Source organism: Rhipicephalus sanguineus, chromosome 1 (genome assembly GCF_013339695.2).
Source record: "Rhipicephalus sanguineus isolate Rsan-2018 chromosome 1, BIME_Rsan_1.4, whole genome shotgun sequence".
NCBI lineage: Eukaryota > Metazoa > Arthropoda > Arachnida > Ixodida > Ixodidae > Rhipicephalus > Rhipicephalus sanguineus.
Genome location: NC_051176.1, coordinates 144,249,110 through 144,275,865, shown reverse-complemented (window position 1 = coordinate 144,275,865; position 26,756 = coordinate 144,249,110). Strand labels below are relative to the sequence as shown.

General features: G+C 45.4%; 1 protein-coding gene across 4 annotated transcripts in view; it reads right to left on the bottom strand.

Annotated features, from left to right (window-relative positions):
* LOC119399453 (histone acetyltransferase KAT6B) overlaps positions 1-26,756 on the bottom strand; it is a 123,477-nt gene that overhangs the window by 4,522 nt on the left and 92,199 nt on the right. For all 4 annotated transcript variants that reach the window (XM_049416885.1, XM_049416895.1, XM_049416887.1 and 1 more), the window contains exon 20: positions 12,040-12,246. In XM_049416885.1, coding sequence (XP_049272842.1) covers positions 12,040-12,246 — 207 coding nt within the window. The remainder of the gene's footprint in view (positions 1-12,039; positions 12,247-26,756) is intronic.

Genomic DNA, 26,756 nt, shown 5'->3' with positions numbered 1-26,756 from the left:
GGTTATGCACTGGGGGCATACAATGTCTGTCAATGAAATGAAAATGCCCATTCAGGCACACCTGCCCCAAGAAAGTGCATTTTACTTTTCATTACATACAAAGTATACTTTGAAGGATGATTTGTATTATGTGACAAGTAGTCCCTTTAGTAGATATTTATGGTGCAAGGCAGTGTAGATGACACAGCCAAGCATCAACTACAACTGGTGGTGGAAACCATGTGGTTTGTAAAATGTCAAGAGAGAATTTTCAAAAAAGATCAGCCGCGACAGCTGAAAAGTAATTTTGGCACATTTCTTGAAGCTTGAGTGCCACAGAAAATAATTAGTCAAACCTCGATACAACAAACTTCAATAAAGCTATTTTTACGTCCAGATTTTTATTGCACTAACAACCATGTATCTTTTTTCGATACTTAACAAAGTAATTATCTCGTATGCTCTCTATATAAGGAAGTTTTGGGCTATTCCAGGCACATACTCTGGGCCTTTGAGGCTAGTAAAAGCAAAGATCTAAACCAAAATCGGCCCAGCCGGAATTCACCTGGTACACATCCTTTGGATGAAACATTTGAGTAGCGCTTTCTGTGTTCAAATTACACACACACACACCAAAAAAAAAAAAAAAGAACCTGCTGATGCGCCATCTGTCGTGGCTATGGGATGCGAGGCTGCCCACACATAGGAGCCAAATTCTGATTTGAAGTCTTTGTGAAGGTTGTTTGCAACAAACCAACAAGGTTTCATAACACTGGTTTGGAGTAAGAGTACCAAATTCTGGAAAACATGTCATGTACGGAGGGCAGTGGAACTCATATCTAGAGCTGGAAAAGCATGTATGACCTATGTTTTGTTTGAAATGATACTTTCCTAGGTAGCTATTAGGAAGCGACTAATGAAATACCATCAACATGAATAACCTGGGAAGCTATGGTGTTTTTGTTTACAGTCGCCGGCCATTTATCTGGATGCTGAAAATTCAAACATTCAAACATGCTCGTTTATTCAGACACCTTCGCGGCAACTCCACTCGTCCCATTGAAGTTATGTAAACTCATGACCAAAAATTCAGATGCTCCACGGTAAGCCATTCAATTTTTCGGGCACTGGCCGGCTGATCAAGTGCGATGTCGAACGCCACGACAAGCTGTCAGCGATGTTTCCAATATTTTGGCTAGGTTTCCAACACTGAGTACTTGCACTGGCTATGGCTGAAGGTCGTGTCACTGTTGAAGTCTTGGTCAGGCATTTAGGCAATTGAGACAAAGCAAAAAAGCGCTTCCTGGCGCAAAGACATGAAGCAAATTGTAGCAAATCGTGACGTGGAGGGCGGGAGCGAGATAAGTGGAAAAGAAAGATCAGTAGATAAAGCGGGTATCTCCATCAACACCAGCCTGTGTGTGTGTGTGTGGAAGGGGGGAAGGAGGTGCCTGCTTTATCAGAGAAGAAAGCAACAAAAAGAGTTGGGGGATTTACTACTGAGACCCCCAAAGCCATTGCGTCCTTTTGTATTCTTCCCAAGTTCTTCAGTTCCCCAAATGGAGCACAAAGGAGAATAGAATAATACAACAGCTTGGGTATCTCAGCCATAGTGGACAGAAGGGCAAATGCAAGAGCAGTGGAAAAAACAAATGAAAGCGACAACGGTAACAAAAATTGCCTGTGCTTTAGAATCGAGTACAAAACCGAAAGAAACCACGTTTACCGCACTAACACTCCCGTCAGAGGGGTACCGTATTTACTCTATTCTACCGCGCCCTCGATTGTAACGCGCACCCGTTTTTCGCGACCAAAAAAAAAAGTAATACATCGATTGTAACGCGCACCCATTTTTCGTGAGAGAAAAGAACAAAAAAGTCCGTAGGAGTCAAACTTCGCACATTCAGAAGTTTAATACATTTTAAAGAACTAAAGTTTCAAAAAAGTAAAACACAAAGTCAAAAAGCGGGCCTTGCCGCTAAAACTGTCACCATTATGGCGGCGATACGAGTTGTGTAATGGATCAGTCCTCGTCGCTGTCAACGCTCTTTGATTTCGGGAAACCGGCCCTGCTTTAGTCCGCTGAAACCCTTTTGTGAAGCTTTGCTGTAAAAAATCTTCTGCTTCTGTTTGCGCCAGTCTCGCACGCACGTTTCGGGAACAACGAACGACCGTGATGCGGCCCGATTTCCGTCCATCTCTGCACATGTAATACCTATTCTTTTAAATGCGGCACCGTGGTGCACTCGTCGAGTATTTGGAGTCTGCACTTCCATACTGTCGATGCGAATGCAGAACGGGATGACAATCTCCTCAGCACACGTACGAACTGAAACAATAAGCAGAAATGGCCGAGGCGCGTAGGAGGCGGCCATTTTGAAATGCCGATGGCAATATGATAACCAAGTTTTTTTTTTTTCCGGTACTCGATTCTAACGTGCATGCGATTTTTAGACCCGTTTTAGCGGAAAAAAGGTGTGCGTTAGATTCGAGTAAATACGGTAAGTTGCATTGTCATTGCCATCACAATGGCAACAGAGACATTTTGTGGTCAGTTCACGGGGCGTTTTCGCGTTGGTACGAGTAGGACCTGTCCGCATCGTATCTGTTCCCAGTGAAGTGCAAACTGTGATGCACGATTTTCATTATGAAAGTGCACGACAAAGGAAGGTTATTTTGCACACTGAGTATAGCTGCGTTGTGTCTTTTTCGTGTGTCTGAGGCTTGTGACCGTGAGTAGCACGAAGGAATATCTTCAGCTGCACGTCGATCAGGAAAAGTTACTATGGGCCGAAAATGAGAAAATATCCAGACTTCAAAGAAAAGCTTGCAGACTTTCTTAAGCAACTACAGTAGACTCCCGATAATTCAAACTTGAGGGGACCTCAGGATTTTATTTGAATTATCAGAAGTTCTCATAAATATGACTCAGGGCAACACACAAACTAACACTGCGATGTTTATTGTTTCTCAGTGCCTTAGCAACATCATAGACTGCTATGCATGATTGCCAGTAAAATTTTTAGACATCAGCGATAATACTGGTACTTGTTATTATACAAGGCATGCACAGGTGTGTAATTAAGGGACGAAGTGTGTTGCGTCCCACGACAGTTGCTAGCCCCTTCTAATACTTAAGACGCTTTCCCGCATGGCATAACGCAGAAAAAGTGACTAAGAAATGTTTGGCATGCGATAGATCAAGGCCAGGCCATACAGTTTTTTTTTCCGTCGGTCAGCACGAGATTATTGGTGCGCAAGGTTTGGCTAGTTTGGCCGTATTGTAGGCAAGCAATCAGCTTTATTTGCGAATGTTAGTTACAGAAAAACTTGAATGTTCAGCTAGAAGCAACAAAGGCAGCAGATATTTTCAGACATGGGCAAGCAAAAAGTTTGAATTAACCAAATTTGTGCAGTGAGGCAGTTTGAATTAAGCAGCTTTAAAATACACTGAAAACATAGTGGACCAACCAAAAATTTAAGATTTGTTTGAATTGACTGAAAGTTTGAATTATCAAGAGTTTACTGTAAGCGTATATTGGCTTTGTCACGGTAACAGCATGTGATCGAGGCGTATCCAGAAGCGATCTTAGAGCCAGCAAAACAGGCTCACAGAAGAAAATGAACTGCCAGGAGAATAAATTTTCCATTCTTTGAAGGAAAAATGTGCTCCTCTCTCTTTTTTTTTGTTAACTGTCAACATAGGGGTGTGCTACAGTTTTATCGTTAAAATGTGGTAGCAGTATATTCATGAGCATATTTATTTTGAACCCGCGAAATTGGGAGCTCATTAGATTCGTGCAAGTACTCTACTTGAAGCCATAGTTGTTGTGAAGCTGGGCAAATAAATGCTTTCTCTTGTCATTTCCTCCCCATACAGTGTTTACAAGTAACATATTTGGATGCACTTGGCACGTTAGCATGTCTTTTTTTTTTGGGGGGGGTGGGTGGGTGGGAGGGGGGGGGGCGGCACTTCTGATAAGCAGAACTCCTGTCCTGATAATACAAACAAATGACTGCGGTCCCTTCGAGTTCGTCTAAACAGGAATCTACTGTATTCCATGTTTTCTAGTGATACGAATTTCATATTATAAGAATAATTTGCGCGACTCCGCGAGGTTCATATCACTGAGGTTTAACTGTATGACTTCCGTTAATATACAGTAGACTCCCGTTAAGACGAACTCGAACGGACTGCGGTCATCTGTTCGTCTTATCAGGAGTTCGGCTTATCAGAAGTGCCCCCAAAAAGAGACATGCTAACATGCGAACTGCATCCAAATATGCTACTTGAAAACACTGACGGGAGTAGACTTACGATGGGGGCCAAAAAGACAAGGAAAAGCATTTATTTGGCTCAGCTTGATAAAAACTATGCCTTCAAGTAGAGTATTTACACGAATCGTACGAGCACCTGATGTCGCCGGTTTAAAAATAAAAAATTCATGAAGATACTGCTACCACATTTTAATGATAAAACTGTAGCACGCTCCTACGTTGACGATTACAAAAAAAAAAAAAAAGGGGGGGGGGGGAGTGAGAGAGAAGCACAATTTTCCTTCAAATAATGTAAATTTATTGTCCTGGCAGTTCCTTTTCTTCCGTGAGCCTGTTTCGCTGGTTTTAAGATCACTTCTGGATACGCCTCGGCCGCGTGCTGTTGCCTTGACAAAGTCATGATACGCTGAGTTGCTTAAGAAAGTCTGCAAGGTTTTCTTCGAGGTCCGGATATTTTCCAGTTTTCGGCCCGTAGTAACTTCTCCTGATCGACGTGCAGCTGAAGATATCCCATCGCGCTACTCACGGTCACAAGCCTCGCACACACCGCACACGAAAAAGACACAAGGCAGCTATATTCGGTGTGCAAAATAGCCTTCATTTGTTGTGCGCTTCCATATTTCAAATCATAGAGTTTCCTACAATACTTACTAGAGGGAACTCTGGCGCTAGTGTCTATGGGAGCTGCAATGCATGACGCTTCAGCCAGCATGGGAATGATGGGTAGTACACAAATTTGTCTAAACTTCGTTTTTTCGGCTCCGTTTGGCTCCGCGTCGGCTGCATCCACTTTGTCGCAAAACTAAATTCAGCAAAAGTCAGTAGTTCCACTTCACCACTTTAACTTTTTTAGGCTCACCGATTCAAATCTGGTCACGAAGTTCACAACGGTCTATTCTTTTATCCGAAACGAACGCCAAAACACAGCAATAAACAAAGCCACAAGTACGTTTGAAGACGCAAGCACGAAGACTAGGCAAATTTGTGTACTACCCATCATTCCCATGGTAGCTGAACGATCGCAGCGCCAGAGTCCCCTCTAGTTAATTTTAGGAAACTCTATGATTCAAATGGCTCAAATGCTCGGCGGCCATTGTGTGATGGCGATGACAATGCACCTGACCCCTCTGATGGGAGTCCCCTGCACAGAGAATTTTTGTTCCCCTTGTGGTTTTCTCTCTCTCTCTTTTTTTCTTTCACTACCCCAAGCTCTTGTGTTCTGTTCTCCTTTGTACTCCAGCTGGGAAAGGGAAAAGCGGGGGAATACAAAAGGACGCAATGGCTTGGGGGTCTCAGTTGTAAATCCCCCTACTTTTTTTTTGTTGCTTTCTTTGCTGATAAAGCCCCCACCTCCCCCACCCGCCGTTTTCTTTCTTTTTTGCTTTTTCTCAGTCTTTTTTGCTTTTTCTTGCTTTTTTGCCCCACCAAGACTGCAGTATTCGTTTCACAGTTGTCAATCACCGCGAAAGTTCGTCTTAACAGAAGAGTACAGTTGGGCGGTTCGTCTTAAGCGAATTTTTTTTGCATTGAGTCTATGGGAAACCAAACAAACGGCCCTGTGTTGTTCAGCATAAGCGAGAATTCGTCTTAACTGAGTTCGTCTTAACGGGAGTTCACTGTATTGAGGTTTGAGCGTACCATTTGAAATGACAAATTTTTTCATCTCCATTACACCAACTTCATTACAGTAGAATCTCAGTGATACGAATCTCAAGGGAGAGTGAAAGATATTCGTATCACCCGAAATTTTGTACACCAAAAAATGAAAAAAAAAACCCATTTTGATATTTAACCATTATATATGCACAAAGCATTTATTTCCGTTGAAAGAACTCTCGTACGTCTTTCTCGGACACACACAAATGTAGAACTAAGGGACAGGGCAGCTGGCTGCTGCGAACGCACACATCAAAGTTTCGCTTGAGGCCAACTGAAAGCTAAGTGCCAAAGTCCACTCCACCACCGTCATAAGCGAATGACAAGAATGCCCAAATGCTTTGAGCCTTTTTACAACTTTATTGCCTATAATCTACCGCTGCGTTAGCCACATACCTTCATAGCTGCGCAGTTGCTATCAATGATCGCATCGCTAGCAACCGCGGTTTCGTGCCAGTGGTTGCTGCAAACAGTTCTGTTTTCAATCTGTGCACTGGCCGCGAAGGTGTTTTCAAAACTACGCTGTTGCTATCTATGATCTCGTCTTTCATGGTCTTCTTCGCAGCAGTTTTGGCAAGCAGCATCGCTTTGACTGAGTGGGCATCGGATGCGCATGTACAGTTGAACACGGATATATCGAACCCTCATATATTGAATTTTCGGCTGTATCGAACTCTTAAATTATCCCCTTGAAAATCCTTTGTAAAAAAGTATAGAAATTGGCACGTTTATATCGAACAGTATTTTTATCCCCCATCGGATATATCGAACGCCGTGCGAGCTGGAAGGTGCGCTCCGGCACTCGCTGCACCCCGCGACCTTCGCGGCACCACGCCTCCACCGACACCAGAAACGCTAGAAAAACGTGAGGGCGAGAGGTCTTGGACTGTACTTCTGTTGGGCGCGTTCTCTAACTTGCACACCTTTGTTGGCGGAGTTCACTTCCGTGAGTTGTCGCATACCACCACATTCCTCTTTTGTGTGCGTGCTCACCTGCGAGCTCAAAAACATCGAGCTGAAGTTTCTGCCAGCTAACACGACAGCGAAGCTGCAACTGCTCGACCAGGGCCTCATCAAGTCCTTCAAGGTAGGCTACAGGAGGCGACTTCTTGATAGGCTGCTGGTCAACCTCCGCATGGGCACCGAGCTGAAGGTTGACCTGCTTGGTGCCATTCAAATGGCGAGGGGCGCCTGGCGAGACGTGACGACGGACACAGTGGCGAACTGCTTCTGGAAGGCAGGCTTCGTGACGGCGGAACTTGTGGAAACCGGTGAAGACGGCGACGACGAGCACATAGACGATGCGCTTCTTGAGTTGTCGTCCCTCTTCCCGGCTGCCGTTCCACCCGAAGTGTCTGCGGACGATTTCGTGGAAGCGGACTGCAATGTTCAGGCTGTTGCGAGCCTCACTGACGAGGTCATTGTAGCTGCGGTCGCAGGGACCCAGGATGCCCAGGCCGGCAGCTCAAGTGGCGACGAAGCTCGTCTGGACGAGGCGGCGGCTACATGCGCGTACTCCGCCGCTGAAGTGGCGGCAGCGTTCGGCTTGATTCAATGTTTTTGCAGCGACATGGAGGGAACCAGGGTGTTGCACCTGGACAGCCTCGATAAGATCGAGGCCAGCGTCTTCAATTTCATTTCAAAGACGAAGAAGCAGGCCAAGATAAGTGATTTTTTTTGCGAGCAAATAAAACATTCTGTTGCATCGTGTGTGCGGAATTAGTTGTCATTCTTGAAGCACCGATTGTAGGTGATCGTCCACCACTGGTAAGGTCTCAGGACCTGTATTTTTTTATATATCGAACCAATTCATGATCCCCTTCGAGTTCGATATATCCGTGTGCGACTGTACATGCTTTGGTGCAACCAATGTGGTGTTGGCACCACATTACATGTGAAAGGAAAAGACGCTATTTCCTCAACCTCTCCTTCTCCAACTTCTGTGGAGATCCAACTGATGTGGCAGACAAGGGCACGCTCCCTGCGAGTCTGGAGTTCCTAATCTGCTCCATAGATGTCAATGTAAAGAACATTTTGAAGTTTCAGGCGCGGAAACTCTTCGGCGTCCGATATTTCGTACTTTCTGCCCACCTTCCAGGTCCGAAACAGCATTAATTAAAGCCCCCATCTCTGCCGCATCTATCATCTCCTAGGTTTGAACCAGCGCTTTTGTGAGTCAATCTGTTCGCGGCTGTAGCAGAGTCCAAAAGGCAACTTTGCCCCAATGCCAGAGTATGATGGGATGATGCAAATCAAAACTCTGAAGGGGCCACTGTCACGGCGCAGTACGGCGATGTCTTTACGTATAAGCACCGGAAATGCACGGAAGCGTGATGGTGGCAGGCAGCAAACGTGCCTAACCCTTACGATAAGCATCTAAAGCTAACTACTCAATAGTGTATGTGGCCTAGTACAGTAAAGCTCGTTAATTCGGAAAATCGGTTAAGTCGGACACGTCATCTGGTCCCTCTAAATATACGCATCACTCTATGAGACTGGGCGCTCGTTATTTCGGACAGATTTGACCGCAAATCGGATAATTCGGCAACTTTCGGGCCGCTGGCGAGGCTCGAAAACGAAAAAAGAACAATTCGGAACAAAAGTGAAGCTCAAACGCAGCATCGCCATGGACATCACTTGTTGACTTGGCTTGACTTGAGACTGGTTGAACGCCTTTTTTTTCGCGTGTGTTGTTGGCCGTGCCATTTATTGCTTTGTTCCCGTTGGTGTGCTGCATCGTTGAACGCCGTTTTATCGAGGAACAATTCAGTACGGCTCCTTTAGCTTGATTGTTGCTGGTGCTTTTGTGCTGACTTTTCGTGTGAATGCACTCTCCGCCGATGGCAACGCCGGCGAAGCTGCCCAAGTACGAGGCGAAGGACTTCACCACCAAAGTAGAAATTTTGCGTGCCCTGAAAAATGGCCTCTGCCGACAAGAAGTTGCTCCTGTGCCATGACGTCGGCAAACAATACGACGCGAGTCTCCTGAGCGCAGTTAGCATTCTTGTGTATGTGTGGCAGAACACGCCTGCGCACGCCATTGCCAACTGTTTCAGGCACAGTGGCTTTGTTGTACCCGACTCCAGCGATACCGAAGTGTCGCCGGACGACGGTGCTGACGATGGGCAGGATTTCGGAAGTGTTATGCCTGATGCAGTGACACTAGAGGATTATATCGGCATTGATGATGGCGTTGCCACTGCCGGATGTCTGTCTGATGAGCACATCGTCAAGGAAGTGATGCATGGCAACGAATCCGAGAACGAAGAGCCTGAAGAGGAACAGCCACACCATGAGCCACACGGGCCTCCTCGCACTGTGAAGGAAGTCGCGGAGGCCCTCGTCGTCCATGAAGAACTTTGTTTTGGCACTGCAGACAGCATGCGAGCTGCTGAGCACCTTGAAGGGCTCAGAAAAATTGTGTCCGTGCGAATTTCTGCTCGAAAACAGACACGCATCCGCGATTACTTTGTAAAGTAAAGGTATGTTGAAAAAACTCTTGCATTTATTGTGTTTATTTCGACCATTCGATAATTCAGACATTTGGTTAATTCGGACATTTTTCCGGTTTCTAGAAATCCGAATTAACGAGCTTTTACTGTATTGTGTCTTGCTCTTTTTAGTGCAATGTACTACTTACTGTGCTAAATCTGATCTTTTTCATTTTGTTTATCTGGTGAAGGTGCCCAGCATTTCATGCATATTTGTGCAAAATCTGAGCAAATATGTAACAGGTTGTTTTGTGTTTCGTATCATTTCATATTTACATATTTTGTGTTTGTTATGTTTTTGTCATGCACTGACATTTTTTTAAACTACATGATTACCTCTCATCAGAGGCTCCTCTGCACTTTGCTCGGTATTGCACCAAATGAAAATCGTGTTTCTTATATGTGTGTACGTCAAAGGGCCTACACTTTTCAATGTGTTCGATTTTTTCATTTCTAAATTTTACAATGAACTTTTGTGTCTAGTCATGCACACACTGTGAATTCTTCCCTTCTGTTCTTCTCCTGAACTTGTATCGTGCCCCATTACATGCAAATCTTGAGTTTCGGAAACAGAACAATAAAAAGAGTTAACAGAAATGTTGTAGGTGAATTCATCATTTATGCTCTAGCACACGCTGACTGCAGGCAAACACGAATGCGCGGCCAAGCACAGCACGCGCACGCGAAAAAAAAAAAAGAAAAAAAAAAAACCCCGGCGCGCGAGAGGAGAAAAAGCAAGCGTACAAAAAATATAAAAAAACGGTGCGTGGCATGAGAAAGGAGAAAAAGCAAGCGCACAAAAAAAAAAGAAGAAAAAAGAAAACGGCGCGCGGAGAGGGAGGCAGAGGGGTGGAGGGGAGCGGCTGTTGTTACTGTTGCCCTGATGACGCAAGCAACGTAATCGCTACGTCATCGCCCCCTGAGCTTCGGCGGCCTTCTGCAAGGGGCGTAACTCAATAGCGCTCTCGGTGCTGCTGGCGCTTGCGTCGGCGGAGCATTTGAATTTCGCGTCCTATGGGAGGTATACGAAGAGACCGACCAGTGCTCGGGCTGCGCGGCACAATTGCTCGAGTTCTCGGCAAAAAATATCACTTGGCGCTTGAAGTCAGCTGTATAACTCTGCCGACGTGACAAGCAAATGCGAAGCGTCACTGCCGCCACGCCGAACAAAGAGCGAGGCGGCACCACAGCTTGGCTAGCAGGCTAGGGACTTCACGGCCTACCTAGGGAAATCGTGGGTTTCATCGCATACAGGGCGGAGCGGTTGCATTTCGCGGGGCGCTTTGAAAAGGCGGTATGCGGCTATACTATCAATAACCTTTTTCTTAATTACTTAGTCAGAAAAGGGGAGGTGGATGTGGTCCGTGTGGTCTTTATTCCAGATTTTATGGTATATAATGTACGTATGTAGCAGAAACTGCTTGAAGAACAGCGGGTGCGGCAGTTGAACGCCATAAGCTCGGCGCTTTTGGTTCGTGAATATAGGTCAAGATTCTTTGGTCACAAATATAGGTCGATAGCTGGTTATGAGCAACATTTTCGGAGAAAAAGGTTGACCTATATTCGAATAAACGGTAAGTGCGCCACACAGACGCGTTGCCTTCATGAACGAAAGCAGCTCGCCATCTCCGTGCCAGTGTGCAGTCAGGAACAGAGTGGGCATCACAATCACTTTCATGACAAATGTGTGCGTACGGTACAGCAAGCGCCCTGGCAGTGATGGCCGTCAGCTTAGTTGGCGATGTGCTGCACACAACTAAGAACGTAGCAGCAAATGTTATTTGCTGCTGCGTGTGCGCATTGAGGAAAGCCGAACGAGTCGTCCGCTCTTGCGCCACAGTCTTTGTGTTCCGAGAGAGCCCTAATCTATTCCACACTTGGCTGGTATCAGTGGCGTGCTTCACGAGATGCAAACTTGCAATTGGCAGTTAGCATGTAGTTAAGCGGGGCTCATGGCAGGTACCGAATGTATTCACGAGTCTGGGCGTGCACCAAAATGCCTGATAAATGTACTGGGAAGCATTAAAGCTATTTCGGATGTGGCGGAGGCGGTTTGACTGCTTGAGCAGAATAAAAAAGCATGAATTCGTTTTTTCGGACGATTTCGCGGTCCCTAAAGAGTCCGAAAAATCGGACGTTGACTGCCAAGTTCGAATACTTTGAATAGTCAAATTCCGGTGCGAATCGAATCGAATAGTACACACTATTCGAAAAATCTTCGAAAGTTCAAATATTCAAACACCCCTAGATAAATACTTTTTCTATTGAATATTGTTACACCAAATTTTAGCTGTATCTTGGAATCAAAGAATGGTAACAGGAAATGAAAATGAGATTTTCAGATAATTTATCTTCTTGATCATTTTTACAATTAAAAAGCTGCTAAATACAATGAAGTTAGTAAATTGTATAGGTAAACAGGAAACAGCATGGGGTTTGATTTGTTCCGACCACACATGGTACCCTAAAATGCCATTCACAGAACCCAGTCCTGCATTCCGTTCTAAACTGTTAGGCCAGTGCTTGCCTCACAACAAAGTTTATGGGAACTGCCATCAGAAGGAGTGCTGGTGTAATCGCAACCACCAGAAACTTGGGGCTCTTTAAAGTACCCTGAAGTGTGAGACAAATTCACCTTAGGAGGCCTGCCTCTTCGGAGCATCCTCTTCAAGCGCTTTGTACCCCTTCGTGTAGATGGTCCAGTAGAATTGCTGTTCTCAAATGCCTCTAACACTGGTGGCCTAGGAGCTCCTTCAGCAACAGGGCTCTTGGCTGCTCTGACAGTCGGTGGTAAGGCATCCTCTGGAGCCAGCACAGGTGGCGTAGATTCCTCTTTGGACATCTGTAAAAGAGCCAATGAAGGATTAGTAAAGGGGAAGGGCTCGACCTCAACGTTAGTATGTGTGGGACATTGTTTCTTCAATCCAAGGGTCCATAAGCCAAAGAATACCAAATGAACTTTAAAATGAGCATAACACCACATCGCTTTAAAATAGAGCTGTGCTTCTGTTAACGTTTACTATCCCTCTTGTTTAATTGCCACAAAAATGCTAAATCAGGCCCAGTGCACTAGATGCAATGCCTGTTGTGCGGAAGTCCCTCATGTGCAGCAAAGTTTGGCAAAGAGAAATGTTACAGAACTTCTTCCCATTTACTTAAGGCTCTGCGGTGTGACATCGAAACAATGACCAAGCCAGAAAATGAAAAATGAATTGATAATAGCCAAAACAAATTCAGTGGTCCAGCATATTTACGTTTTGGCACAGGTCCCTGAAAAGGCAAAAAGTCAATTTGGCACAGTGTCGAATGCACATATGCTTACCTTATACCACCAAAATTTACAGCAAAGCATTATATGTAAAAAAAAAGGTCCATTCGATATAAACGTGTCCAGGAAACGCGAACAGCAGAGTTCGCTGCTGAAACATGACTGAATGTACCATAGAATTGAAGAATGGGTGACAACACGACAAAGTTACAATTTTTGCAAAGAAGGAAAGAACTCGAGCTCAGCATAGCAATGCCAAGGTAATTGCAGAAGTTGTACACGCGAACAGATCACAAACTTTGGGACAGACTTACAGCTATGCCGCAAATCTGAAGTGGCATTATGAAAATTGGTCGTGGTACCACATCATGGGTGATAAGTTCAAGAATGCATGTAAAACTACTGCAGAATGGGTTTAAACCAGCAACAAATACTTGCACAGTTGTCATTGTCCGTTTCTTTCTTAAAGGGGCCCTGCAACACTTTTTGAGCAGGGTCAAAAAGCGCTGCCAATCAGTAGTCGAGGCTCCCGAGAACACGCGAGCCAAATATTAAAGCGAAGCGAGCGGCCTGGAATTTACAATAAATTCTCAAAGTCAGCTGAAAATCGCTCCCTCTTCTCTCGACAAATGATGTATTAGTCCGCAATATATGACGCGATTGTCGGCAGTTCCACCATTGGCTGATGTTATAATCACGACAACACCCTCATTATTACCTTAAGGGGAGATGCGGGTCGAAAAATCGAGATTTTTTTCGAAAAAGTTGAATTTGTGTTTTGTTGTGTTTTGTAATCCCCCAAGCCTCCTCTTTAATATATTAAAGAATCAAAGCTAAGAATCAACTAGAAACTATAAAAAAATGCAATAAAAGCCCTTGTGGTGGCTCGTGATAGCGCGAATTTATCCAAATTTCAAGCACGCGGCATTTCGATCCGCGACGTTGCTGGCTCTCGATTTCTCGTGGGAATGTAGGCCTAACCCTCTTCTCCCAGAGCCCACTTCAACAACGCAACTTTCTTGCTGAAAATACAGAAGAAAAAAAAATCGTTTCCCTATCGTAGTCTAGCGTAGCATCCACTGTAGTCTAGCTTTCAAACATGTTTTTCTCAGTTCTTCATTTTGCTGCATTTTAAGAGTTTGTGCACTAAAATTTGTGCACTTTATGTAGTCAGATCGTAATGAAATTTGGCAGGCTTATAGTTTAACATGTCCTGAATTCAAAGAAACAACTTTCACAGTTTTCCACAAGCATATTCAGCAAGATAATTTCATAAGTTTCTTCCTTGAGAATGGTAAAACTGAAACTCAGCATTGCAGTTTTTTTTCTAGGTTAACACACTTATGTTAGCCTACGTTTTTTTGCTTTATTGAATTTCTCAGTTCATTAGGAGCAATATCAGCTATTTTTTTAGTGTTTTTGATGCTCACTATTGTTGCCTCAGCTTGCACAAAAATGCACTGTTTTGACAAATGCATAGTCTGCAAAAAATTAACCAAATGAGCTATAAAAAAAATAAAAGCAGATTTGAAAAGAGGAGCTCAAACTCTATAAATGGTGAAAGTTTCATTGAGCTGTGACAAATACTTAAAGAAAACATTTTCCGAGGAGCATCTCCCCTTAATTGTTAATTTTGAGTTCAATAAGTAGATAATATGTATGTTTATATTGTGTTATGCCGTTAAAACACCGAACAAACGTTAATATTAGCACTTCCGGTCTCACCGACAGCTCGTCTGCTCGTAGTTGCGTTAGGGTCCCTAGTTGCGTGGTTGCGTTTTCTTCACCATGTGCAGTGCCGAAATCGTGAATATTTCTGTACTTTTGACCATCGCCGGTTGCCGTTGAGAGTGGCAGCCGTTCGAGTGTTGCCTCGTCAGCTGGAAACTGCATCATCGGCACGTTCTCACGACCAACCGAGGCAGCGGTGCAGCATTTCTCCGATAAGGATGCTGGCGCCGGCCAGCTTAGGATACCTGTGTTCGCTGTATGGCGAGAGTCCCGTTCGCTGTCTGTTCAGTATGTCATCGAGCCGTACCTCGGCGTATCCTCCCCGTAGTCTCAGGTTCCCGAGAAACCGCGACACAGCAACCAAGCAGACTCGCATTTTCACGGTAGCTGCAGACAGCCGGGGGATGGGTCCGCGCGGGCCCGATGCCCCACGATCCTTTCTTCTAGTCTTTAGTTCTTTGTTGTCAGCCCGCACTCGCTGTGCGCCCGCATTCGAAGAGCAAACAGCATCGAAGTACCGCCACTGGGAGAAGGGTGCACGCAGCTTTGCCGTGTTGAATACGATTCAAGCGCGAGCAGTGCGACGAGGCGGTGTATCGGAGTGTGGGTCGAAACCCATCTCAGCTGTCATTCGTTCCAAACGCGCACGCAAGTTTGCGTCCATGGTTGGCAGAGCGATGAAAACACTACGGCAGTTCGAGGTGCACACCCAACATTACCAAACCGACTCGCAGTTTTCAAGCACGCGCGATACACGGTGCCATGGACTCCGCCGCTCGACGACGACCGCGCGAGCCGACCGGAAGTGGCGCCACAGACCACGTGGTTCAGCCGAGACGCCAGAGAGAAAAAAATGAAAAAAAATGCCGCCGGCGCTGACGTCTCCTCCTCGCACCTCCGCCCTCCCTCCCTCCCTTCACGCCGCGCGCAGCTTTCCGCGCGCTCGCTGCGTTGAGTTGAGGGAGAAAGCTGCGTAACGTGATCTCTATAATTTGGTAACACCACTTAGACTTGACGGATTCGAAAAATTTTTGCGGCATATGACTCGTGAAGAGTCATACGTCAATAATGAGACTATTCCAATATAACTAAGAATGGTGTTGCAGGGCCCCTTTAAGCCTCAACATTTTCAATCTTAACTCTCATAATGCCACACTATCACTATATTAAATATGCGGAAGCTGTCATGTGCTCCCTGTAGGCTATGTATTTGGTCTGGTTGGTTCTACTACAAGCAGAAAAAAGCAGTGCTCAATGAAGGGAAGAAAGGATTGTGGTTTGTGCCCATAGTGTGTGGCCTTTCTTCGTTCTATTGTTTAGCACTGTTTTTCCTGCTTGTAATGTGCTCGTTAACACCATATAAATCTATGTGCCACATGCAATTGTTATTTTACTGGATCTCTTGCAAAGCTCTATCACCAGTAAACCCTAGAAAGGTTTACCTTTAATACCATACTGTGAAATTCTTCAGCAAACTGGTACCATGCAGGTTCAATGAACACCTAAATAAACTGCCAGCAAGACAGCACAGTGGTGCTACATTGTACGATTGTACAATAGAACCTTGTTGATATGTTCCCGCTTAGTACGATTTCTCGGCCCCTACGCTTGCAATTGCGAAAACTAACAATAACCTAATAGAGCTACATGTTAATATGTTCCCATAAAATATGATTGTTCGGCAGCAACGTTCTGCACCGCGGCAGACCGCGGTTGTATGATAGGTTCTGCAGCCAAAAACTCATTCACATGTGCAGAAAAGCTCCCCTCGTGTACTTGTGAAGCTCTGCCGTGCAGAATTTCCACCCTCCGCACCTTCTCCGAATCACTCCACTGTCCCCTCCGTGTCTTCTCTCAATTGCTCGATCGCCCCTTCAGCCACTACCTCAGCTCTCTGTCAATCAAACAACGACCCGATGGTAGGTGGTCACGCTGGCAGTGAAAATCTTCAAACGGCTTTAAAAAAAAAAAAAGTCTTTTCTGTAGCACAGTGGTTTCGTTCTGTGATTTCGCTGAGCACTGCAAATCCTTCATCTGCAGCATGGTACGTACACTCAAACCTCATTATAACAAAGTCACATCTGCCACGAAAATAACTTCGTTATATCTGAAAATTCGTTATAAACATTTATTTCTAACACTGTAGCTGTGACAAGACTATTCTTCATTTACTTCGTTATAACTGATAATTCATTATATCCGTGTTCGTTATATCGAGGTTTGAGTGTAGATGCGTACTCGTTCCACACCCTTTCGTTCAGACCCCATGGATACAACAACAGACGGGAGAACACTGTGGAGCTAACAATGTGGCGCAAAGAATGGATGCTGTCGAACATTTCCAGCCCGCCACGGTTCGGTACAAGACCGAGGGAAGCGCACATGGCGCCCACGCTGTGCCACGTAACTATAGTGTACTAGAATAATTTCCTAGTGACGCGTCCAGGAGGCAGGGACAATAGGCCGGCAATAGGGGCGCTGGTTTGGGCCGGTTCAGACGCGCTTTGCAGCTGCTTGCCTCGTGCGCGTCCCCTGCGACGCTACGTTCAACGTCGTAGTTCTTGTGAAAAAGAAAAAAAAATGGTGCATCACTTTTTTTCTACGGACGCTTACATGTGGGATGCTTCCATGTAGTACGTCTCATTGCACGCCGTAAAATGAGGTAAGGAAACGCCGGAATAATCTTGTTTAGCTGCGTTTCTGTAACCGAGAATGAAACACGAAAAGTTTACCACCATCAGTATGCGTCCGTCGAGGCCGTTATTTCATCGTACGCCTTCTGGCATAGCAACGCAGCGTAGACGTTGCTGAGCACTTTTGTGTAGTTTGCGATGAGCTTGTGATTTAAATGTTGTGCTAGATATTGCGCAACAGAAGCAAAACATGCTGAGTTGCTCATATGATGGGTTTGTGCAAATGGATGATAAAAAATGCGAATAGATACTGCTGCAGGCGATGTCCCGAACTGCAATGAATCCGCCGGTCTGCGGCATTTACGCTAGCAGACGACGTTGTCGATACTAGTATGTTGCTGTGGTTTTCACAAAATTTCTTTACACTATACTATAGTAAATGCAGTCTTTTTGCGCAGCAATCAAAGAGTCCGGTGCTTAAGGAACGCCTACAAACGCGGAGAAGGAGAGCATTGAGCGCAGCGGGGGAGAGAGCGACCGGCCTACTAGAAAAAGGCGCAGTGGCGGCGCCTGGTGGCGTCTACACAAACGGGCACGCGCGCTCCTTCTCAGACGCATCACTAGGAAACTATTCTAGTACACTATACACGTAACCACAGCAACGCCGCCATTGTGCCCAGTGCGTATGGCCGATAAGACGTCATTTCCTCCACACTTTTCTCACAGAGCGCGTTCATTTTCCGATTGCTCTGCCTACCGCGCGGCACACTTCCAGACGGCGGTCATTTTTCTTTGGCTGGGCAGTTCTGCCTACCCACGTGTCGCCAGAACCTGCCAGAATCATGGCAGTCCCTTCCTTCCTTTGTGGCCAGGACAAATTTGTTCTGGAAGAATTCTGGAAGGTTTCTGGCCTATCAGACGCCAAAAAGAGACGACGTGCGCTCGCTGCTATCTTTGTAAGGACTCGTCGGATTGCAGTGCAGGCGCTTGGGGACTTCACTTTCTGTTGCCATTACGCTTGGTGTGATCTTCCAAAGCCCGTTCCACCATGTGAGATTGTGCGATTATGAGTGGCAGTGAACGTACTGACACATGTCTCAAGTTAAAAGACAGTACACTAACTGATCAACGTGTACGTGCGACGTATGCGATAACCGCGGGCAGCTGTCGCTTTCGGGAACACTATCACTTTCGCGGCGTGATTCGCGGCATCGTGTTGTACCATGATTGTTACATGCACTGCGCAGAGTAACACTTGTTAAGCCGTTAGCGGAGCAGCAGTTTTGTTCACGAACGGGCGAGTCGCGCGTGATTTTGCGAACATACGTGATTGTATCCCCATTGCATATGCTTGAGAATATCGCTTCAGCTCTTCGGCAAACCTAGCCACAAATTTCCGAGCGGGCAATGCAGAAAGAACCAACGCTCACAAGGGGCAATGTTTCGTTTGCTGCCACGACGGTAGCATTTGTGTACGTTTGTGGTGGCTGTAACAGCATTCGATTTTGCAATCTTCGGGCATCTTCAGGCATCTCGGGATTTCAACACACGTGACCAGGGCGTTGCTTTCTGTCAGAACCAGAACTAGCTACCAAAAGTTCAAAAATCAAAGAGCCCCGCTATGTCTTAAGAAATAAATGTGTTTTGCCCTTGCACCTCAAAATGGGCTTGTCAGACTCAATTTTTACTGACTGAAATAACAAATTTCTATTTCCCCTATTAATCTTGAATGCGGTCCATACTTGGCGAGCCAAATACAGTAGTAGAATCTTCATACATATCTCGTGGGGTCACAAAAAAAATGAGAGTAGACGAAACCCCGTAGTGTGGATGGCTCCTTGCGTAGTCTGCTAGCCACACAGTGTTCGCATGTGTGCGAACGTCATGCACATCCCCAGAGGGTAACTTATTCCGTAGTGTTAGCACAGTATCAAATGCTTATATGTAATGCCTCCACGATATACACAAGCATTTCGCCTTCTGAGGCTTGTATGCACTCTAATAGCGAGTGCATGGACGTGTCAGTATGACGCTAGGTGTACCGCATTTACTCGAATCTAATGCGCACCTTTTTTCCGGTAAAACGAGTCCAAAAATCACACGCACGTTAAAATTGAGTACCGAAAAAAAAAAAAAAAAAAAAACTCGGGTTATCGTATTGCCATCGGCATTTCAAAATGGCCGCCTCCTACGTGCCTTGGCCATTTGTGCCATTGTTTCAGTTCGTACGTGTGCTGAGGAGATTGTCATCCCGTTCTGCGTTCGCATCAACGGCATGGAAGTGCCGACTCCAAATGCTCGACGAGTGCACCACGATGCCGCATTTAAAAGAATAGTTATTACATGTGCAGAGACGGACGGAAATCGGGCCGCATCGCGGTCGTTCGGAGTTCCAAAAACGTGCGTGCGAGACTGGCGCAAACAGAAGCAGAAGATTTTTTTACAGCAAAGCTTCACGTAAGGTTTCAGTGACCAAAGCAGGGCCGGTTTCCCGAAACCGAAGTGCGTTGACAGCGACAAGGAGTTGTCCGACAGCGACGAGGACTGATCCATTACGCGACTCGTATCGCCGCCGTAGTGGTGACAGTTTTAACGGCAAGGCCTGCTTTTTGACTTAGTGTTTTACTTTTTTGAAACTTTAGTTCTTTAAAACCCAAATGCTTGTTCTTCTGAATGCGCGAAGTCTGGCTCCTGCGGACATTTTTTTGTTCTTTTCTCTCACGAAAAATGGGTGCGCATTACAATCGATGTTTTACTTTTTTTTTGGTCGCGGAAAACGGGTGTGCGTTACAATCGAGGGTGCGGTAGAATCGAGTAAATACGGCAATCATTGTACCAGCCATTCGCCAAAATCATTTCAATGTAGGTGCCACTTTGTTCAAGCACATCACATAGTGCATTTGGCGTCATCCCAGATAAAAAAAGTATTAAATATCGAGGTGTGAATGTAGAATTTTAGGGACACCATCTCGTGAAATGTTTGCGACATCGAAATCTTTGTGATACCGCAAAGCAGGAACTAGCATCTGCAAAGGCTGGTTAGCGGTAAAAAAAGACCTCAAGAAACGCACTTTTTATAGCGGTACACGTATTCGTGCAAGCAGAAAAGCAGACTGCACTAAGTTGTACTTGTCGACACCCGTGACCTCACGAGGCGCACGCAGCAGACGACGCGCTCCCGGAGCGAGCACCGGACCAATGGTGAGGCATGCCGGAGCAACATCGCGGATGCAGCCAATAGGAGACTTCCAAACGAACTTTAAACATTTGCTTTTTGTACGCTTGCTTTTGAATCGAGGACCTAGCTGAGGCGGGAAATTTGAAGGTGGGAAAAATGTTCTTCCCGACAAGCCCAAAATGGCGGCGGCCGCTTGTGCCATTGCGGAGCTATAATGTTTTTAGAATGTAATTTAGAATATGCTTAGGAATCCTCTGCAACTTTCTTAAATGTAATTTCTAGGGATGGGTGAATAGCAAATATTAGAGCTGTGCGAATAGCAAAATTTTGGGTGCGAAGCGAATTCGAATATTGAAGTGCGAGTGCGAATCGAACCGAATATTTTTCGAATATTTCTAGAATACTGTTCGAATACTTCGAAGCGAAATTGCAGAAAAAAAAGTTAGAGAGGATTCCTAAGCATATTCTTATGAGATAGCAACATGAAAGTGTTTTTCGCTAGGTTGATGAAGCACTGGCGGGGTGATGTTTCATAGTTGTTTTATCAAGAATGAGGCAATGTAGAGGCCGAATCCTATTTATGTAGATGATTTGGTGCAACCAAAGTGTTGCCGACAACACTTCACACGTGATAGGCAAAGATGCCATTTCCTCAGCCTCTCCTCCCCTTTCAACTTCTGTAGAAGCCCAACTGATGTGGCAGACAAAGGTGTGCTCCCTTCAAGTCAGGAGTTCCAAATCTGCCTCGTAGACATCGATATATAAGAACATCTGAAATTTTGGATGCTAAAAAGCTTCGGCTTCCAATTTTTTGGACTTTCTGCCCAAATTTCAGGCCCAAAAAAGCATTAATTGAGCCCCCAACTCTGCCACATCTTTCATCTCCATGTTGGAACCAGCGTTTTCTTGAGTTAATACATTTGCGACGGTAGCAGAGCTTGAAAGGCAGCTTTGCCGCAATACCGGGGTGTGATGAGGTGAAGCATACTGAAACTCTAGGGACCACTTCCAATCGGACGTTGACTGTCTCTTGACAAAGTTCGACCGTAACAGAGCTTGAAAGGCAGCTTTGCCGCAATACGAGAGTGTAATGAGGTGAAGCATATTGAAAACCTGAAGGGGTCACTTTCAATCGGACGTTGACTGTACTTGTTTTTGGTAAGTTCGAATAGTAAAATTCCAGTGTGAATTGAATCGAATAGCGAACACTATTCGAAAAATATTCGAAATTTCGAATATTCGCACACCCCTAGCAAATATGAGGTTCGAAGCGAATAGTGATTTGGTCGAATAATTTCGAATCGAATAGTTCGAATAGTACTCACCCCATATTATAAGGAAAAATTGAGCATTTTCTTCATGACCCTGGCACAATATTTTTAAGAATTGGAACTAGGTATGAGTGAATGTCATCCCACCAATATTGACCGGAGAAGTAAAGAAAGCCCTAAAGGGAATGCAAAGAGGCAAAGCAGCTGGTGAGGATCAGGTAACATCAGACCTGTTGAAAGACGGTGGAGAGATTATGTTAGAGAAACTGGCCACCCCGTATACGAAGTGCCTCTCGACGGGGAAGCTACCAGAATCTTGGAAGAATGCCAACATCATCTTGATCCATAAGAAAGGGGACATCAAGGATCTGAAAAATTACAGGCCCATAAGCTTACTGTCCGTTGTCTACAAGCTATTTACAAAAGTAATTGCTAACAGAATTAAAACGACATTAGAGTTCAATCAACCAAGGGACCAGGCAGGATTTCGTACAGGATTCTCAACAATAGACCATATTCATACTATCAATCAGGTGATAGAGAAATGCGCGGAATACAACCAACCCCTATACATAGCCTTCATAGATTACGAGAAGGCATTTGATTCGGTGGAGACATCAGCAGTCATGCAGGCACTGCGGAATCAAGGCATCGACGAAGCCTATATAAACATAATGGAAGAAATCAACAGCGGATCCACAGCCACTATAGTCCTCCATAAAGAAAGCGACAGAATCCCAATAAAGAAGGGCGTACGGCAGGGAGACACAATCTCTCCAATGTTATTCACCGCGTGTTTACAGGAGGTTTTCAGGGCCCTAGATTGGGAAGAGTTAGGGATAAGAGTTAATGGAGAGTATCTCAGTAACCTACGATTCGCTGATGACATTGCATTGATGAGTAACGTGGGAGACGAATTACAGCTCATGATTACTGAACTGGATACGGAAAGAAGAGTAGGTCTGAAAATTAATATGCATAAAACTAAAGTAATGTGGAATAATCTTGGCAGAAAACAGCGCTTTGCGATAGGTGGCGAGACACTGGAAGTTGTAAAGGAGTACGTCTACTTAGGACAGGTAGTAACCGCGGAGCCGAACCGTGAGAGTGAAATAACAAGAATAAGGATGGGTTGGGGCTCATTCGGCAAGCATTATCAAATCATGAATGGTAATCTACCACTATCCCTCAAGAGGAAGGTATATAACAGCTGCATCTTACCGGTACCTACCTACGGAGCAGAAACCTGGAGACTTACAAAGAGGGTTCAACTTAAATTGAGGACGACGCAGCGAGCGATGGAAAGGAAAATGATAGGTGTAACCTTAAGAGACAGGAAGAGAGCAGAGTGGGTCAGGGAACAAACGGGGGTTAAGGACATCATAGTTGAAATCAAGAAGAAAAAATGGATACGGGCTGGGCACAAAGCACGTTGGCAGGATAACCGATGGTCATTAAGGGTAACTGACTGGATTCCAAGAGATGGCAAACGCGGGAGGGGGAGACAGAAAATTAGGTGGGTAGATGAGATTAAGAAGTTTGCAGGTATAACGTGGCAGCAGAAAGCACAGGACCGGGTTGATTGGCAGAACATGGGAGAGGCCTTTGCCCTGCAGTGGGCGTAGACAGGCTGATGATGATGATGATGATGATGAGTGAATGTCACTTTTATTGTGATAGCAATTATATGGACAGTCTCGGCTGGATTTTGCCGTCGACGTCGCCGCAGTCATGCACCGTATATGTATAAGTATGTATATATATCTAAAAGACCCAAAGAAAAATCATTCAGAAAAATGCTTCTTAAGCGCGGAATCGAACCAGGGACCTCTTGCTCCGCAGCGAGTGGCGCTATCCACTACGCCACGAAACGCAGATCCTCCACGTAGCTAACGGCGAGCGTTATATACGCACCCGTTACCGCTGGACGGACTCAGAGACGGCTGCACTTATAAGCGTTTCTTCATTACCAGCGAGATGGCGTTAGGAGCGCGACGGGCGCATTTAAAAGTCGTCGGCGAGCTCGCTCGCTTCTTCTTATACTTGCTCAGGGAGAACCTTGCCCTTCCGCTGTCTGCTCGCGCGGTTTTCTCGTGCTGAGGGGAAGAGGAATGTTGCACGCTTTCACCGTGATATCCGCGCTCATGTTACGGAGCGTACGAAAGCCACTCGCGCTCAAGGGACGCCGCTAAACGAACAAACAGAAGATGAGCGCGAACTATCAAGTGTCACAGCTCGACACTTCAAGCACGCTAGTTTCCTTTGCTGCTTGGGCCGCCTTTGCAACAGGAGCGCTGTTCAAACTCAGAGTATCCATTGGCGAGCCTCACTTCGTATAGCATTAATTTCTTGCTATCGCATTCATTGCTTCGCCCTTGCGGCGAAACTGTGACTTTTTTTTGGTTCGAAATGAAGTGGAAGAAACCTTGAATGGTATCAAAATTTGAATAGCAGTAGGGTGAGAGATATAAGTGGTACAATACGTTACCAGTTAAAAATTACTATACTTAGCGCATATAAGCCCATATAACACGCTGTTAAATTAAAAAAAAAAAAAAATGTACACTTAACCTTGAAGTGTGGCTTCGCGGCAGTGCAGGTTTCCCCTGGCAGGGTGGTTTCACGGTACAGCAACCCGACGCTGCAGTGAAACCACCTTTACAGGGGGTTATGTGCGGTCAAACATACAAATATTTGTTCATTTCGAATACTTCGAAATTTCAATAATATAAATTCGTATTGAAGCAAATTCAAATACTTTAATATTCGTTAGAATATTAAAGTATTTCGAAACATCCGAATATCCACCCATCCCTAGTAATTTCGCTTCGAAGTATTAGAAAAATATTCGAGACATGTTAGAAAATTATTCGATTCGCACTCAAACTTTATTATTCGAATTCGCTTCACACTCAAAATTTCGCTATTTGCACAACTCTACTTAAAAATGAAACTTTGCCCTTGATTTTATATGAGCCTATGATGGTGAAGTTAACGACAATAGAGTTTTCGACAATAGACTACAGTCGAACCCACTTATAACGATCCCAGATATAACAATCTATCGGTTATAACGACCATATTTCGGTGCACTTGCGATTTTCCTATGCTACCCATTGAAATTGCGTCCACATGTAGCGAACATTTTTCAAAGCCTCCTACTTTTACAACGAACACTTCAGACACAGTCGCGGTAAAAATATCGTATACAAGGCGAAAAAAAGTTAAAGTAGGCCTTCTAAAGCATGAGAGGCGCACGCTCGCGCGTGCCGCGGTCCAGTTTACTCGTGACGAAGATACCCGAGATCGACGAGCACCGCACGCGCTGCTTTCGGACGCTACGAGCGAGGTCGCTCGCTTTCCTGTCGTTTCTTCAGTGGCAGAATGGCAGTGGGGAATAAGAAAGAAAGAAACAAAGAAATAGTAGGCAGCATGAAGCCTTGCAGTCAGCTTTCACACCGCAACCTATCCTGGCGCCGTTCTCTGCAGCTACGACAGCCTACGATGAACCTATGCCTTGGAACGCAAGAAGCCATAAAATGCAATAAGCGATATGACCGCGATAACTTTTCGGCGCTTAAATGTTCACTGCGAGTGCGTCGACGTCACAATGTGCCGCAAAATGTATTTCATCTTTTCGGTAACGGCAGAGACCGGCCGATCACTGATTACGACTTCCGCGCGATTGCGGTGATTCCTTCACGGATAAGCATCAGAAGAGATGTGAAGGAGATGTGGCGGCCGGCGATGAACGTGCCATTATGATTTATCGTCGACAACCTTATCACAGTCATCTGCAGCTATCGGCTCGGCTGCACGTGTGGCGTAAACTGTTCGGGGTGACGGCGGTACAAGCAGTACAAGCGCGCGATGCCATTGCCGTTCGAAAGTTCGCCGCCGCCGCGCCGTGCGAGATGAAGTGCGCGTTGCTTCGCGTAAACGAAACTAGCTCGCTGTTGTTGAGCGACACGGGCACCGAGAAACGTCGATGCACTTACAGCGAGCGTATACTGCGTGTTTTATTAAGCGGCAACCCAAGCGCGCCGCGCTGTCGTGCAGGGCCGTCAGAGCATCGCGGAGACGTAGTGCGCGTTGCTTGCAAAATGCTTGTCTTCGCCACGTTGAACGAACAGGCCGCTCTCCGCACCCGTGCATGGTCCGAAGTGAAGAAAGCACAAAGAGCGCACAAATGCGCGTACAAATGCAAGCGGCCGGGCAGTGATGGCGTGAGCCGAGTAGGCGATGCGCTGCACGCAACTAGCCAGGGATGATCGGCTCCACGTAGCGGTACCGCGGTTCAGTGAAACGGTGTCGGTTCACTGCAAAGGCGGTTTAATTCACTCGTGCACGCAGCGGGCCTCGCTTCACAACACGAAAAGGCCTAACTTCTCACCGGAGGAGTTGTTAGCACTTTTCAATAAAAAATGCGCAGAAAAAAAAAAAGCGGCTGGGTCGCTAAATGCATGTTTTTGAGGGCGAGTCCATTTACAACGAACTACTGATATAACGACCAGTTTTCGTGGCACTTTCGAGTTCGTTATAAACGGGTTCGACTGTATAATTTATCAGTCTAAACTCACTCACTGTTTCACTTTAGTGCCCCTTTTAACACCGAAGCAGTTCTGATGATAGTGTACAAACCTATTGAGCAGGTAGCGAGAGTTCTTCGTATCATTAACACACAAAGCACTCCGCACAAAACAAGCAATCTTTTACAAGGTGTCAAATATGCACATAACTATAGATTGGAGTGATGTCATTAACTGTCGTTGCCTTTTGGATATTGCAAGAGCAAGCAATGTCACTCAAGCAACTGATGTGAAATGACGTGTCAGCTGTCCCAGTGCAGTCACAGGTGACTTTTACAACTTCATTGCCAACAAACGTGTTCTTAATACTCGAAACACCTTGCAATTTGTCTCGCAGACAGCATAGTGACAGGTAACTTTAACTATTTCATTGTGAACAAATGCTGTTCTTAATAATCAAAACACCTTGCAATTCTTGCAGACAGCCAGTGTCTGCTTGCTTGAGAGGTGGGTCTTAAAAAATGGGTTTTAAAAGTTGGGTGCATGGCATGAAATTTAATACACTTATCCAGCTTTTTCCATAGATTCGAAATCTCTAAGAAGATTTTTAATAGCCGCATTAGAACAAAACATACACAACTTCAAACAAAAAAGTAAGTAGCAAGATTGTCAGGAAGCTGGTCTAGCCAGTAATGCTATTTATTTTCTTATAATGTTGTTCACCAAATTATAATATCCAATG